Here is a 17732-nt window from a genome sequence, read left to right as displayed (position 1 = left end):
ACGGGTCTATTAAACTTTTGAAACTCTGTTTAGATCTCTGTCTTGGAACTCTTCATCTCCCACTTGTTTTGGGGGGGAGGGCCATATCCCCAATCTCGTGACTCCCTTTATTGCTCTATTGTAAATCCTATCAAGTCATGCACAACATCTGGACATAGTTTTCTACAGCAGGAATATACTGTTTTGGGCATGACTTCAACGGCTTTTTAAAATAACAATAATGGTATCTTCAATGGTGTAATCCTTCTAGACTGCCAGAATGTTCTCTTCTTTTTTTTGCAAGTTGACAGAACAATCTAATACTTTCCCGTCATTTCTTAAGCATATTTTAAGCTTTGTAATATCTATTGTTTGTACAGAAAAATCTAGGACAGATGAACCCCTCAGGACCAACGATGAGTGGTGACACCGGGAGGGTGGAGGGAAGGTGGGGGTAGAAAGGGGGAACTAATCACAAGGATCTACATATAACCTCCTCGCTGGGGGATGGGCAACAGGAAAGTGGGTGAAGGGAGACGCCAAGCAGTGTAAGATAAGATAAAATAATAATTTATAAATTATTAAGGGTTCATGAGGGGGGAGAGAAAAAGGGAAAATGAGCTGATTCCAGGAACCCAAGTGGAAGGTGATTTTTGAGAATGATGAGGGCAACAAATGTATAAGGGTGCTTTACTCAATTGATGTATGTATGGATTGTGATAAGAGTTGGATGAGCCCCAATAAAATGATTTATAAAAAACAAAACTAAAAAACTAAAAAAAAAAGGTTCTATGAAAAAAATTCCTAAAAGACTCCCTTTAAAAAAATTATTTTATTTTTAATTTTTAAAATCCATCCAGACACATCCATTGTGTCAAGCAGATTTGTACATTTGTTGCCATCATCATTCTCAAAACATTTGCTTTCTACCTGAGCCCTTGATATCGGCTCCTAATTTTTTCCCCTCTCTCCCTGCCCCTTCTCCCTCATGAACCCTTGATAATTTATAAATTATTTTGTCATGTGTTACACTGTCTGAGGTCTCCCTTCACCCACTTTTCTGTTGTCCATCCCCCAGGGAGAGGGTTATATGTAGATCCTTGTGATTAGTTCCCCCTTTCTACCCCCCCCTTCTCTCCACCCTCCAGGTATCGCTACTCTCAGTCTTGGTCCTGAGGGGTTTATCTGTGCTGGATTCCCTGTTTCCAGTTCCTATTTATCAGTGTACATCCTTCCTGTGGTCTAGCCGGATTTGTAAGGTAGAACTGGGATTATGACAGTGGGGGAGGAGGCATTAAAGGACTAGAGGAAAGTTGTATATTTTATTGTTGCTACACTGCACCCTGACTGGCTCGTCTCCTCCCCATTCATGAAATACTTAACTGTTTCTTAATTTTTTAAACTTTTCAAATTGTCACAAATCTCCAAAAAAATTTTTTTTCTAATATATTTATTGAAGAAAATCCACTACAAGTGGACCTGTGCAGTTTAAACCCATCTGGTTTAAGGGTTAACTGTATTTTAACAAACTCTTCAAGTGGTTCATATTAACATTAAAATTTAATAAATAATGCTTTAGATATAAATCAAATGCATAATTTGTTAGGATTGGGGAAAATACTGGAGGGGATTAAATAGCTTTATTTATAATCATTGTATTGGGGGTTCATATACTCTTATCACAATCCATTCCATCCATCCATCCATTGTGTCATCACATTTGTACATATGGTGCAGGATGATAGCTTTAAAGGTGATTTAAAAGGTCAATGCTTGGGGAGTGGGGGAAGGGAGGGGAAAATGAGGAGCTGATACCAAGGGCTCAGGTAGAAAGAAAATGTTTTGAGAATGATGATGGCAACATATGTACAAATGTGCTTGACACAATGGATGGATTTATGGATTGTGATAAGAGCTATATGAACCCCCAATAAAATGATTTAAAAATAAAATAAAAGGTTAGTGCTGAAGAGTGAACCTTCCTTAAGGCCTTAGTATGGGTTTTACTAAGAGCCCTCGAGGTGGAGTGATTATGTAATGAGCTGTTAACTGCAAGGTCAGCTGTTTGAAACCACCAGCTGCTCTGCTGGAGAAAGATGAGACTTTCTACTCCTGTAAAGAGTTACAGCCTTGGAAACCGTCAGGGGCAGTTCTACCTTGTCCTATAAGGTCGCTATGAATCAGAATTGACTCAATATTAGTTAGTTTGTTTTTTGTTGCTGTTGTTCACTACTGTCTCCTAATAGTTAATGATTCTGAGAGCACTGGCTAAAGGCTAAATTAACACTGGTTCGCTGTGCTAGATTTCAAACGCTCGCCCATAAGATCCTGGGTGCATGTTCTCTCTAGGGCTACACCGTATTGGCCTGTCAGTATTGGCATACAAACTAGGACGAAAATGTAAGCGGAAGATGGATTCTAAATTGGCTACAAACTAAAGAACATACAACGGACAAGCATTAAGAGGAGTGAGACTAGAAAGGTGAGGATGCAATTAATGATCTAATTTAAAACGTTATACAACTCTTTGTTTTAAAATTTGATAGAATACTAAACTTACATTTAGGAAGATAATGTTAATAATCCTTTCAGACCCCCAGTTAGAAAACTATTGAAATGAGATTAATTTATTTTACGTCTGAAAAGTTATAAATAAAAACAACAAAAAGACTAAGATAAAACATAGCAACAGATTCAGAAAAGAAGCTACAACACCCATACCACTTGCTTCTGTGTGGTGAAACTTTTGCCAATGCTGGTGTGTGCTAGCTCCTGATCCATCTGTGCCATGTATGACTTCAAACTATCCAGAGTTCCTTTCAGAGATGCCTCTTCCCCAGGCTCTTGGCTTTCAAAATCCAAGTCACCATCATCACTGTCTGAACAGTCAACGCCATCCTCATCCACGTCATCAGAGTCAGATTCAATAGGCCCTGGGCCTGCAAAACAGAAACGAGGGTTTTTGTTGTTGTGTGATTATACTTCTCAAAGGATTATAATGTAACCCACAGAAAGAGACTGAACTACACAATGAAGCTACGTAAGTCTTTCCCATAAACTAGTAATGCTAGTAGATATCTACATAAAATTACACATTGAGAGGATTTCACTTTCAAATATACATTAAGCTTTTTAAAAAAAACAAACTAAATAATACATGAATACATTTTAGCATAAAAATTTAAGCCACACAGAAATATTATCTTAAATCTCACTCTTTCCTCATAGGTAAATAGTCTGTAAATCTGGTGAGCATCCTGACTGAGGTAGTTGGTTTATTGTGCCAACCTGGCTGATAAACACACGTGGGATTAATTGAAGAGATGAGACAAATGGCTCTGCGAGCCTTGTCTTTCCTGTCTCTTGCTCTTGGATCATCGGACCAGTGTGCGGCTGCCTTGCTTGTTTTCTGCCTCAATCTGCAAGCTACACTACCTGTGGGACACCTAACCCGTGGACTGTCGCTGTAATTTGAGGTTCCTTCAAGACCTGCTTTGACACACCATTGGAATTTACATCTCTTGAGCTGGGGACTGTCGGACCCTGTCATCTGGCTGACTGTTGGTGACCAGCTTGCTGTTGACTGCCTGTGCCTGGATAGCCTGAATTGCTCTACAGAGGCCTACCCTGTGGCCCTCAAGACTTGGACTGCCAGTGTCTCACGGAAGTGAGTTGCACTGAGTCATTTGTACTGCCTTATAATTTAATTAACTGTTTATTTCTTATGTTATATATCTATCTGTATAAATATATGTAAAATTATTAGCATTTGAGTTTTGTTTCTCTAGAGAACCCTAACATAGTGATCTTTGCAAATATAGTCTTGTCTTTTTCATGTAGATATCAAGATACCTAGACTATCTATCATTGTCTCTCTAAACATTTCCCATTTATTTGCATGTCTTGCAGGACTCTCTCTCTCTCTCTATAAAAGGAGCTCATCTTCTAGTAAGGGCTGTGTATTCATAAAGTGGATGTGCCATGATTCAATCTTTCCTCTCTCGGTGAGCATTTAGGACACTCTCATTATTTGCTATTAATATTTTAGAATAACCACATTGGATATTTTTAAAAAATTAAACACAACCAATTTTGACAGATAACTGTTTAATTCCTGAAAGCCAATTGTGCAGTTACAGAAATGCCATTCTAGAATGCCACAGCGCTCTGCAAAAAAGGCAAACTTTTCACATTTCCCCCCCTTGAGTATGACAGTGATCACTCTCTGACCCTTGAGAAAATGGGTATTAAGTTTTCAAATTTTTGTTATTTTTATGGTCAAGCAAGTACTTAACATATTTCACACTTATTTGATAATTAGTAAACCTTTGCTACTTTCAAGCATTCAATGATTTTTTTTTATTCTTCAATGAACTGCCTACTTGATGTTTTCTTTCTTTTTTAAATTTATTTTTAAATCACTTTATTGTGGGCTCATACAACTTTTATCATAATCCATACATACATTAATTACGTAAAACACATTTGTACATTCATTGCCATTATCACTCTCAAAACATTTGCTCTCCACTTAAGCCCCTGGCATCAGCTCATTCCTCCCCTCCCTTCCCACTTCCCTTCCCTCCCTCATGAACCTTTAAAAATTTATATATTATTACTTTGTCTTATCTTACACCATAAAACGCCTCCCCTTACCCACTTTCCATTGTCCATCCCTCAGGGAGGAGGCCACATGTAGATCCTATTTGGTGTTTTCTATTGGACTTTTTCTTTGTTTTTTAAAAATTATTTTATTAGGGGCTCTTACAGTTCTTATCACAATCCATACACCCACCCATTGTGTCAAGCACATTTGTACATATGTCGCCATCACCATTCTCAAAACATTTTCTTTCTACTTGAGCCCTTGATATCAGCTCCTTTCCCCCACCCTCCCTCATGAACCCTCAATAATTTATAAATCGCCCCCTATGTCTTACACTGAATGCTGTCCCCCTACACCCACTTTTCTGTTGTCTATCCCCCTTTGAAGGGTTCCCCTTTTCTACTCCCACCTTCCCCTTCGACTCCTGGTATCTCTATTCTAATTCTGAAGAGTTGGACTTTTTCTTATTAATGTACAAATATCCTAAGTCTAAAGAGGAAAAATATGGGGATCAAGATAAAACCCCTACCTAAACAAAACATCCACTCATTCAACAAATACTTATGGAGCAGTTATGAGGTTAGGTGTGGATTATAAAGGGACTTTTCTCCAGCTTTGTCTCCCCTAAAGACATGCCAAACATTAGAGGCTTTTGCTAGCATATGGGGGGAGGTCAGATGCTTACAGACATCCTCCCTGGAGGCAGTCAGTCACCAGACAGCTCCCTGCTGTTAAGGACAATGGACTACTTCTCCCTAAAGGTTTGCAGTCAGGATGATTTGGTTCAGGTAGGTGGAGTTCACACCCTACTGATAATGGTCTGTTAGTTGAGCTAGGGAACAGGTCAAACACCTCAGTTACATCCAAAGTTAGGCTGCCATCCTGAATTTAGGATCCACCCATCTTGTCCCATGTATACCCCCAATTCCTCCTCTTCCTATTGGGTGTATGTCCTTAGATTGTCCCCCTCTTATTGCTGTATAACCTATAGTGCAACCCCTGCCTGTGACGTATGTCTTCACCAGTAATTAGGGGGATTGCACGCCCCCAAAGATAAATAGGCCTGGGTTAGCAATAAAGATTTCACTCTTGGCTACTCCCTGCACCTCTCTTCGGCTCCCCCTCTCCTCTCCTGTCCTTGCTCCCCTGGTTCCCTTTCCACTTGTCCTCCTTCCCCTCCCCCTCTCCACACATGGACCACCAAGCGGGGCTGAGGTGAGCATGCTACCATGAAATGTGTCTGACTCCATTATTTCAATCTCTTTTATCGTTCATGCTCTCGATGACTATATTATAGTATTTATATATCTCAACCGTACAATTGTGCCTATAGAACCCATGATTAGTGGTGAGGGCTAGCCCCCCTTCCAACCACAATTAGGCACTGAGTTGAGCATTCTTTGCAAAATTATTCAGACTGTAATATCATGGTGTAAAGTAATAAAAAACATAGAGAAACCAATTATTTTGACTTCCAAGACATCCAATGCACTAGTAACAGTTATGTTAATTAATTTCTAAATGAAAGTGGACATTATACTGTAACTTACCTAAAATCTTATCAAAATAGTTAAAAAAAGCATCTGCATCAAAACTGATTGGAGCCTCGGAAGGTTCTCTGCAAGATCAAAGGAAGTAAGATTATTAGTTTATCCAGAACCAAATTCATGGAAACGTTTTCTGAGGTGCTACTATTCTCAGGAATACTACAGGTATAATTTGAAAAGAGGCACAGTATGAAAAATTATAGTTTAAAATATTAGTCTTTCTGCTTATTTGGATTGTAGGGCAACAGAAATGGAAAGTGTGATGAAAGAAAAGCAGAAGTTGTATCTTGTTTGTACACACTACGTCCTTTCTGCGGACTTTAGAACCTATCCACTCTCCATGCCCCATAATACCTATAGAGCATTAGTAACAGCAATCTGAGTCACCGGTAATTTAAATAGACTATCTCCTTAAGTCCTGAATCTTAAGAAATAAGGGTATCGCTTCCCTTATGTCTGCTTTCTTAAGAGAAAATACAGAACATACATCTTAATCATTTTATAGGGCTCATGGGCATCAACACTAACCAAGATACATTTGCTGTACTTGTACAGTGACAGTTCTAGTTGTCCACCGCCCCCCCCATTACTTAATATAATTTGTTTCTTTTAGAGTCATCATTTCTGTTTCTGGAAGCTTCTAAGCTGCTGGGGATTGGGAGATCAGAAGTCTGAGCTTGTTGAGAATTAGATGTTAAAAGTCCACAAGGCTCTGAATAAAAAACTAAGGAGTGAAGTATATGATTGACCAGAGGCCTCTGGATAGTGGCTTCTGGATGTGATGACTGGTCTTTCTGACTTACTTCAAAGATTGAAAGGATAAAGCTGATAGAAGTCTGACACCAGATAAGTACCGTATATACTCGAGTATAAGCCGACCTGAATATCAGCTGAGGCACCTAATTTTACCACACGAACGGCATAAAAATGTGCTAGAAAACTCGACTTATACACAAGTATATACGGTAAGTTATTACTGTACTAGGCATCATGAGAGAAAAACAAAGTAATGCAACTCCTTTATTTGAAGAGTGGAAATGGCGATAATTATGAGTTCAATATTTGGGCTGCTATTATTTAGATAATTATCCTTCAAGACAAATTATATACCGAGGCAGCTCTGCTCCCTTGTGGGTTGAGACTTTGGAAATGAAAGCTTTCATACTCTCCGAGACTTGAGTCAAGTCATAGTTCTGCTCTTCGACCTTGGAAACAGGCTCTGACTCTTTTTGGCCAGCAGCTTCCTGCAGTAGCTGATCCAGTTGATGTGGTGAGAGATGTAGCCACTGGTCATCTGAAAAAGGAGAAAGCATGATGTTGCCATACTACTGTCACATGACTCTTAGGGGAGGACATGGAGACACTTAGAGGACTCTGTTAATTCTTTCTGGCCCTTCCACTCCAAACTGGTCCATCACTTACCATCCTCAGGGGGAAGGTTTGCTTCTTCCTTCTTAAAATCTTCGATGTCAAATGATCTTGTCTGTAATAGGGTTAAGATTTCTTCACCTGGGCTCAGAGCAAGAGTGCTATATAAAATAAAAGACATGGCATTTCTTTATACAAGAGCCTAGATAATGACAAATACCGTCATGTTAAACTTGGAAGGGATTATCTCAGGTTAGTGGTTAAAAACTTTCTTTGGTTTCAGACATCCTTTCCCAAAATTTACCAGGAACTCTAAAATATAGAGCCGTTCAAAAGAAAACCTGCTTTGGTTGAAATGGAGGTTGGAGGCTTATAGACCTACCTATTTCACCCTCCCCTCTTGTTCTTCAGCATATTACGGGAACCCCATGAAACCATTTAGAAGCCATTAACTGCCCTGGCAGTCTAATTATGTCAGTAATTTTGTTAATTGAAGGGAGGAGAGATAAATGGCTCTGTGAACCTAGCCTTTCTTGTCTCTTGCTCATTGATCATCAGACCAGTGTGCAGCTGCCTTGCTTGTTCTGTGCCTCAATTTGCAACCTGTGGGACACCTAACCCATGGACTGTGTCGCTGTAATTTGAGGTTCCTTAAGGGACTTCTCTGCAGTGTAATCCCGAGTGTGGCTCGAGGTTACCGCCAGGGAGGTTAATCTAGCAAACTCAACAAATATACTCATTGCCATTAAGTCAGTGCTGATTCATAACAACCCCCTGTGGTTTCTGCAACTGTAACTGTTTATGAGAGTAGGAAGCCCAGTCTTTCTCCCAGGGAGCTGCTGATAGTTTCCAACTGCCAACCATGTGGATCGAAGCCCTCTGTGTAACCACTATAACACCAGGGCTCACACCATCCCTTTAATTATAGCTGAGGAAAAGAATGACTTAAATTAATCTAGCATTTACTTCCTGCCAGGGTAACATCATAAAGAAATACAAGGAGATGGAAGAAGTATACCAGCCTGTGTAATGACGAGGTGCTGAAGGGATCAGTTATCAGGCATCAAAGTACAAAAAATCATATCATTGTGTGCTCACCTCCCTGATAGGATTGCTGAAGACAAATGGGTGCATAAGCAAATGTGGTGAAGAAAGCTGGTGGTGCCTGGCTATCAAAAGATATAGCGTCTGGGGTCTTAAAAGCTTGAAGGTAAAGAAGCAGCCATCTAGCTCAGAAGCAACAAAGCCCATATGGAAGCAGCACACTAGCCTGTGTGATCACGAGGTGTCGAAGGGATCAAGTATCAGGCATCATCAGAACAAAAAATCATATCACAGTGAATGAGGGGGTGAGTGCGGAGTAGAGACCCAAAGCCCATTTGTAGGCCACTGGAGGTTCCTTTATAGAAGGGTCTCGAGGAGGAGACGAGCCAGTCAGGGTGTGATGTAGCAATGATGAAACATAACAACTTTCCTCTAGTTCCTAAATGCTTCCCCCTCCCCCCACTATCATGATTCCAATTCTACCTTACAAATCTGGCTAGACCAGAGGATGTATACTGGTACAGATAGGAACTGGAAACACAGGGAATCCAAGGTGGTGATCCCTTCAGGACCAGTGGTGTGAGTGGCCATATTGGGAGGGTGGAGGGAGGGTGGGTTGGAAAGGGGGAATTGATTACAAGGACCTACATGTGACCTCCTCCCTGGGGGATGGACAACAGAAAAGTGGGTGAAGGGAGACGTCAGACAGGGCAAGATAAGACAAAATAATTTATAAATTATCAAGGGTTCACGAGAGAGTGGGGAGCAGGGAGGGAGGGGGAAAAATGAGGAGCTGATGCCAGGGGTTTAGGTGGAGAGCAAATGTTTTGAGAATGATGAGGTCAATGAATGTACAAATGTGCTTTACACAATTGATGTATGAATGGAATATGGTAAGAGCTGTATGAGCCCCTAATAAAGTGATTAAAAAAAGAAAACAAAGAGGTTTAGATACAAGGCAAACATTTTGATAATGCTCGTTCACCAAGGCAAATCTTGGCCTGGAGCAATGAGAAATTTTGCATAAAACAAATAAAACATGAAAATAGAAAATTAAAACAATTAAAGAAATACAAGGAGATTTATTTTAGAGTGAATTGTTCTATGATAGTGACTTGTGCGGAATGGAGTAGAGCTTTCCTAGTACGCATTTTTCCAGGTAGGTGAGTCTTGTGCAACATGTTCTGAGTTAGTGCACCCAGTGGCATCTCCTGGGAAAGTTCTCTCTGGTCACAATGAATTTTTTCATAAAATCAGTTTCCCTCGAACCTTGTTATAGGGGATGAATGATTTAAGAGAACAGTGTGTGGTTGTGAAATTCTGTTTCATTAGTGGGAAAAATGCCACAGAAACTGTTGTGATGTTAAACACAGCTTACGAGGACAGTATTATGGGAAAAACTCAAGTGTACAAGTGGATTTCTCGTTTTTTAAAAAGTTGAAATTCTGATTGACGAGAAACCTTATTATGGGCATCGGGCACCTTCCCACAAAGGTGAAAATGTCGACTCATGGTGCATTTGGAGTTTGTTCCACCAGGTCAGACTATTAATCAAGCTTTCTCTTTAGAGGTTCTGAAAAGATTGTGTAACACTGTGTTACAAAAAAAGGCCTATTTGTGGCAGACGGGGGACTGGTTTTGCCACCACAACAATGCACCTGCTTATGTAGCCATCTCAGTGCAAAAAATAGCATGCCTCTTTTGTCCCACACACCTTATTCAACTGACCTCGCTCCATGCAACTTCTGTTTCCAAGGATTAACAGGGACATGAAAGGACAGCAATTTGATGAGTTTGAAAAATGTTTCCAACAGTAGAATTGCACACTTGACAAATGTATTAAGTGTAATGGAGAGATAATGAGGTAGTTTTGTAAAAAAATTTAAATACATAGCTTTGAAAAAAAATTCCATTTTGGGGGGAGACCCCATATATATATATATATATATATATAAAATTTTGATTTGTTTTTTGTTGCTGCAGTTAAGACATGTATGGCAAAACATATACCAAATTCAAGTTTCCATATGTATTATATAGTACTACTACTTATATTCTTGGAGTTGTATAACTACTCCTATCCACCTTTTCTGAGTTGTTCCCCCATTAAGGTTCTTTTGCATTCCTCTTGTCTGCCTGATCTCATACAGATAGTTCTTAAGAGCATGCAATGCCATGTCTAGGGCAGGGATTTTTTGCTAGTTAAGCTCAGCTACTGCTTGGTTTAAGAAAACTTGGGGATTTTTGGCTTAAGAATTAAAGATGATTTAGAGCAGTGGTTCTCAACTTGTGGGTCTCGACCCCTTTGGGGGGTGTCGAAGGACCCTTCCACAGGGGTTGCCCGATTCATAACAGTAGCAAAATTAGTTATGAAGTAGCAACAAAAATAAAGTAATGGTTGGGGGGAGAAGGGGGTCACCACAACATGAAGTTAGATGACTCTTGAAAGCAAAGGCTCCTACAAGTCTTATCACAGTCCATCCATTCATCCATTTTATCAAGCACATTTGTTGCCATCATCATTTTCAAAACGTTTAAAACTCACGTTTTCTTGAACTCTGTTCAATTCTCTTCCCCTCTATGAAATGAATGACAGGTTACATGGAGATTTGATTTGGAAGCTGAATGCCTGCTACTTCCTATGTTTCAACCCCACCTAAAATAGCTAACCACACAGCACAGAACCCCTACGGAAATGAACCACATGGCTCAATAGCAACTATGTAAGTCTGAATCTTAGGACTTATTAGTTTGTGACCTTAGGCAAACTCAGCCATAGCCCTTCTCAGCTATAAAAATGGGAGAAATAATACAATTTATTTCCTAAGGTTATATGGGGGAAATAAAAGTAGCTGATACTCAGTTAGAATTCAATACCTGCCACTGCCAGCAATCTCCTATTCACTAGTCAGTCAGCTGTTCCTTGTCATGGCCGTTTTATACGTGGGGACTCCTAACTCGCGGCAAGTCAACAGGCTGCTTGCTGCCAGAGTGTTTGCTAGGTGCCATCGAGTCAGTCCCAGGCCTTACTTCTTCCTACACAGATCTGTTTGTCCTTGTCCTTCTAGCAATCTATGGTACTTTCAATATCCTTCTCCAGCACCACAACTCAAATTCATCAATTCTTTGGTCTTCCTGTTTCAGTGTCCAACGTTTGCATGCATGACACAATTAGAAATATCATAGCTTGGGTGAGGTGCATCTGAGTCCTCAAAGTAACATCCTCGCCTTTCAATCCTCTGAAGAAGGCGCGTGCAGCAGATTCGCCCAGTGCAACTCATCTTTTGATCTTCTGACTGCTGCAAGAAGACAAAATCCGTGACATTTTTACGTTTTCCTCCCTTTATCATGATGTTACCTACTGGTCCAGTTGTAAGGAGTTTGGTCTTCTTTACACTGATTTGTAACCTGAAGGCGGCGATCCTTGATCTTTATCAGCAACTGCTTCAAGTCCTCCTCGCTTTCAGCGAGCAAGGCTGTGTCATCTCCATATCGCAGGTTGTTAATAAGCTTTCCTCTAATACCGATGTCACAAATACAGTTGCCTTTTATTATTGAAAATTAGGTATTTGCTATGAACAAATCATTGGTCTTGCAAAATTGTTCTCCAGCTTCATATTTTCCCCAATTACTGTTCCTTCCTTTTGGTTCCCAACTTACACAGTCCCAGAGTAATTATCAATGTTCTTGATTGCATGTTTGACCAATTTCAGACGGAAGTCCCTAGTAAAATTCTTCAATTTCTCCATCACTAGCACAAATATGAGTAATGGTTGTATTGCCTGGATTCCCTTGTATGCAGATATATCCTATCACCAACAGCATTGTATTTTATGATAGATTCTGTCAATGTCCTTTTGACAATGAATGCCACACCACTCCTCTTTGTGTTAATCCTAACATAGTACATCATATAATTTTCTGATTCAAAACGCCCAATACCAGTCCAATTCGGCTCATTAATGCCTACAATACTTATCTTCATGAATTCCATTTCATTTGTGATGACTTCCAATTTTCCTACATTCATACTTTGCACATTCCAAGTTCCAAACATTAGATTTTTGCAGCTGTTTATCTTACCTTGAGTCATGAAGATCCTGAAGGCTTCACTCACACAATGTTGTCTGATTCATTTCACCATGGTTGACGCCACTCCAAGAAATCAGCTCCTCCTCAGTCACATTTTGAGAGTCCTCGCTCTGACCCAGGGGCCCCCGGCTCTGGCACCATCTCCAAAAATGTTCTGCTCCCATTCGTTAGGCTTGTAGTGTCTGACATGCTTTATTTAAAGCTATGCGTAAGGTTTTAGCAGCCACTTCCCCTGAAATGGGGATCCAAGTCCTTCTTCATTGTCTGTTCTCAGTCTGGAAGCTCCACTGAAACCTGTTCACTGCGGTGACCCCGGCGGTATCTGAAATACCAGTGACCTAGCTTCTAGAATCACAGCAACACACAAGCCACCACAATACAACAAATTGACAGACAAGTGGAACCGATGTTTAGGCAGTAATAAACTCACCTTTCCGGACGGTTGACTGAGAGTTGGAAGTAGTTCTTTGCCATTTCTAGCCTTCCTTGGTACTGAGCAGAGCCTTCTATCTGTCCCTGAAGAAAACAACGACAGGCTGTCGGAGCATTATTTGCATGGTGTCATTACACTAAATTGCCCAGCAGCGATTTTCAAGAAGACAATGAAGACGCTGTTGCCCAGGAGTCACCAGGCTCATCTCCTAGTGTCCCTGTTTTGTTTGAATACCGGTTGGCTTCCGATGAGGGAACTAGATTTCTTGCCAGTTCCTAATTCTTTTCAATTTGGAATGTTTATTACCATTTTAAAAACTATTTACTTAGTTATAATTAAAATATATAGTTACTTGGTAATCAAGTTATAAAACAGCATTACAAAAGTTTTAAAGTAGAATGGAGCAGTAGCATGATTTCACCTTAACCATTATTTCTACCCATGTTTATAATGATAGTAACACTTAATATTTCCTATTCTTTCAGAAATACTATCATAGACACTTTTCATATTGCTATAAAGTCTGCAATCACCATGCTTTTATGGACTTTTTCTTAAAAAACATTATTCAGAGTGAATTTCTAAGTCATAGTTTGAAAATTTTTTTGAACCTTTCTATGCTATTGGAACACACTATCAATTATTTCCCAAGAAGAGTCCACCACTTTACAATGCTAAACGCAACGTACAGGAATATTAATTTTATCATATACTCAACATGGCCTGCCATTCATATCATTTTATATATGTTAAAATTTTTTCATTTTTGTCTTTATTCTTAGAATGAGTATTTTAAGAGAAGTCTACTAGCTTTTTATAATCTATTGAGTGACTTCATGTTTGTATTTTGTGCACACTGCTCACCAGACGTAAGCATTAACTTTTAACATTCAGTACACATCATGTTAGTTTTTCTAAAATACCGAAAATGGCTCTGAGACTCATTATTAGCTTCAAAGACCCTAAGCTGAGTACTACTGCGCCATCTTCTATGGCTGGGTACTGGTCAAAGGATTTTAAATCACCAGCTTCATTTTCCCCAAAATGCATACTTAAAAAAGTAAACATCTCAATTCTTACCTTAAAGTAATCATTTTTTTTCAGACTTTCAAGGAAGCCAGGCCACAGAGGTGAAGGAGGACCAGGCGATTTCTTGGGGCTGGAAAAATGTGGACTACTTTTGGAGCACAAGATCTCGAATCCATGAGCCTAAATGAAATGGTTGTGGAATTTTTTAAATAGTCAATTTTATTTTTTCATTTATTCCTAAACACATGGGCATGTGAACTTTTATGTAATTGTTCAGATCTGTTGAAAATCTGAATTTATTTCCAAGTTTTTAGATCTCTGTAATTACCAAAAGCTATAAAAGAAAATAGTACACAATAATCTTTTGTCCCTTCAAAGTGATTTTTCTCTTGCCCATGATAAAATAGTCAACTTAAACTTATTCTTATTTGCTTAAGAAAAGGCTTGCAGCAAAAGGTTTCTTGTTTAACATAGATTATTTATAATTTGAGCATGGTCTGAGACAGTAGTGACAGGAAATCCCTTTGTTTTCTGAGTCCTTTGATTAAAACTAAAAATTTCAAAAGTAAGTAATTAATGCACATAAAAAAATAATCAAAACAGGGAGCTTCCATGATCGTTCTAGAATAATCTACTGCTACTAATTTCTTGCATGTCTTTTCAGAAGCAACCTATGGACATGTAGATTACTAATAGTGTGTGTCTGTCTATCCTCATAAAAACAAGCAAACAAAACTCATTGCCATTCTGAGTTCATTCTGACTCAGTTACCTGACAGGACGGAATACAAGTGCCCTGTGGGTTTCCAAGACTGCAACTGTTCACGGGAGTTTTTAAAAAGCCTCATCTTTCCCCTGGGGAGTGGTTGGTGGTTTCAAACTGTTGACGTTGCAGATCGCAGCCCAACATGTAACCACTATGCCACCAGGGTCTTCTGTATATCCTCTTACTCCACCCGTTTGACACTAAATTGCATCATATCTATTGTTCTGTATCTTTTATTTTTTCACCTAACCACACATCTTAAGAGATTATTTTATGAGAACAAACAAATTTATCTATCTCACTACATGGATAGGCCATTATTTTATTTACTTAATGATTCCCTTATTAATGAACATTTAAGTAGTTTCCAATTTCTTTGCTACAGCTACAAGCAATGCTGTGAGAAGGATCATATATAAATCTTTGTGCACATATAAAACATACGCGGATAAATTTTTAGAAGCAAAAATGTTAAGCAGGAGAGTTTTGGAATTTTAAACGTTGACAGAGATTGCCAATGTATTCTTGTTGACTAAATCCATTTATATAACTACCATCAATGTTTGAAAGTATTACGACTATCAGTGGTATTTCTTTGTCATACTCATCATATTAACTCAACATATTGTCAAACTTCTTGATTGTTTTCCAATCTCATGTTGAAACATACTACCCTGTAGCCTTGAATAGCATTTCTCTCTTATATCACGAGCAAGGTTTAACATTTTTCATAGGGTCAAATAAAAGCCAATTGTATTTTCTTTTCTGGCTCATCTGTTCATGGCTTGTACATATTTTGTTTTTAATTGGTTGCCATTTTTTTCATATTGGCTCAGCTTCTTGACTCAAGAAGCTCTACCTAACAGGGAAGCCAGCTCTTCAGTGCGGCCTCCGGTCCACTCTATCTCACGTTGCTCTCCAGCTTTGCTTCCCACGTGAGAAAGGCGTGGTGACCTATTTCTGAAAAGTCAGCCATTACCACCACCAGTTGAAAATGGTCAAGAGTGACTAATTTAATTTCTCTGGGAGAAATAATTAATTTTTCTTGTCACATTTTTAATATCTCTTTATAGCTTCTAGCTTTAATTCATACTTGGAAAGGCATTTCCTATAGGTTATAAAAAGCTCTGCATTTTCTATCAACTAGTACCGTTTCAATTTTTAAAGACCTAATCTAACGAATTATTCTGGCATAAGGTATAAAAGTAAGCTATGAGCTAGTCAACTTTAATTTTTCATATGGCTTCCCAGTTGCTCTATTTCATTTACAGAATACTCAGCAGTTTTCTTATGCTTTGAAATACTGTGTTTATTACATTTGCTTACAAATTGGGCATGTTCCTAGACTTGGTATGCTGTGCCACTGGTTTGTTAAGAACATTTTTACCTAAAAAAGAAAATACATTGTTTAGTTCAGCATTACCAACTTCATGCCCAACTCATGGGCTCGGAACTGGGGATGAGATGGCGGAGGCAGCTGGTATCCACTTCGCCGGTCTGGCACAAACTTTTGTTGGGACAACTGTGCATACAGGCACTTCGTGAAGGTGACCTGGGCATAGAACAGAAACACAGGAGTTGTCACAAAACGAACACCAAAACATCCCTTCACAGTAAAATGTAGCAACAACTCCATTTACGTACTTCATTTCAAAGATGTAGCGCAGAGAAAATGGAAACTATTCACAGTCTGTTTACTTTTTCTTTTCAACAGCTTTCTTGAGATCTAAACACTATAAAGTTCACCCTCCTTGCCTAAGTTTTATTTACCACTAGTGGAGTTCTTAACATGTTACATTATATGGCACTTTGTTGAGAAGAAAAAGAATAATTCTTAATTCTCCGTAAGATATTAAATGTTTTATTAAGTGGAAAACAATTCAAATAGGGAAAGTATGGTTAAAGATAACTAAGAAATTTGAGGTACAAAATAGGGAGTCAGGTCTTCTAGAAGGGTTAAAATAAAAAGTTTAAAAGCTACTTGCCATGAGCAAGCAGAATATTTTGAATTTTTTCTAGGGAACAACTAAATAATTCTCCCATTCGAGAAGCTAAGTGACCAAGAAAGCTATCTTACTGATGTCATTATTCGTGTCTCAGGTAAGAAGGTTCTGAAAATCCGGCAGGCTCGCAGGTCGACGGGGTCCCGTAGGTAAAATGCCTGGACCGCTGCAGCCACCAGTCTGGGCTGCTGCTTTAGCACCGCGGCGACGCCGGCCGGCAGGAAGCAGTGGGCTCGGTGAAGGCACGCTTCAATCTTCTCTGGGTACCTGTGGCACACAGGCTACTGCTTTTAGTTTATCATCTGTCTATGAGAAAACCCAGACTTTTAGATCACTCACCGATGCCGTACCATTCTCTCGTGTTTGGTTTCCAGGGCGCAGCAAGAGAAGTGAAGACAGAGATACCTCATGTAACACAGGACAGAGAAAAGGAAAGAAAAAGTAGCAGAAGCGGAACATAAAGAAAAGGAACTGACTGCATCTGTGGGAAGCGACGACGGACAAGTTCAAACATCAGCAGTGAAAATCTAGCCAAGGGCTGACTGTGCAGCTGACTGCCAATTGCTCACACGTCCATTTAGGTTGAAACGGAAACAAGTTAAAGCAAGTTCATGACAGCCAAAATTCAACCATCAGTCTATTCCACTTGTATTTTGAGAACATCTCAAGAACATTAGCTGCACTGAAAACCAATGACAGCTCTTATCACAAGAGCTGTAAGAGCCCCCAATAAAATGATCTTTTAATTTAAAAATCAATTGATTAATTAAATTTTTAAAAAGCAAAACAAAACTAGTAACAGAAGACCTGATGAGCTGTTGGAGGACATCAAGACCATCATTCATGATGAAAGCAAAAAGGTCATA

At 39.2% G+C, this 17732-nt stretch overlaps 1 protein-coding gene across 3 annotated transcripts in view; it reads right to left on the bottom strand.

The window, feature by feature from the left end:
- ECD (ecdysoneless cell cycle regulator) overlaps positions 1-17732 on the bottom strand; it is a 34081-nt gene that overhangs the window by 1843 nt on the left and 14506 nt on the right. For all 3 annotated transcript variants that reach the window (XM_075533717.1, XM_075533719.1, XM_075533718.1), the window contains exons 6-13: positions 16941-17133; positions 16287-16415; positions 14150-14278; positions 13067-13152; positions 7555-7661; positions 7243-7426; positions 6136-6203; positions 2701-2918 (exon numbers count right to left, since the gene is read on the bottom strand). In XM_075533717.1, the coding sequence (XP_075389832.1) occupies positions 2701-2918; positions 6136-6203; positions 7243-7426; positions 7555-7661; positions 13067-13152; positions 14150-14278; positions 16287-16415; positions 16941-17133 (1114 nt within the window). The remainder of the gene's footprint in view (positions 1-2700; positions 2919-6135; positions 6204-7242; positions 7427-7554; positions 7662-13066; positions 13153-14149; positions 14279-16286; positions 16416-16940; positions 17134-17732) is intronic.

Source organism: Tenrec ecaudatus, chromosome 16 (genome assembly GCF_050624435.1).
Source record: "Tenrec ecaudatus isolate mTenEca1 chromosome 16, mTenEca1.hap1, whole genome shotgun sequence".
Taxonomy (NCBI): domain Eukaryota; kingdom Metazoa; phylum Chordata; class Mammalia; order Afrosoricida; family Tenrecidae; genus Tenrec; species Tenrec ecaudatus.
This window is presented reverse-complemented; position numbering and strand designations above follow the sequence as displayed.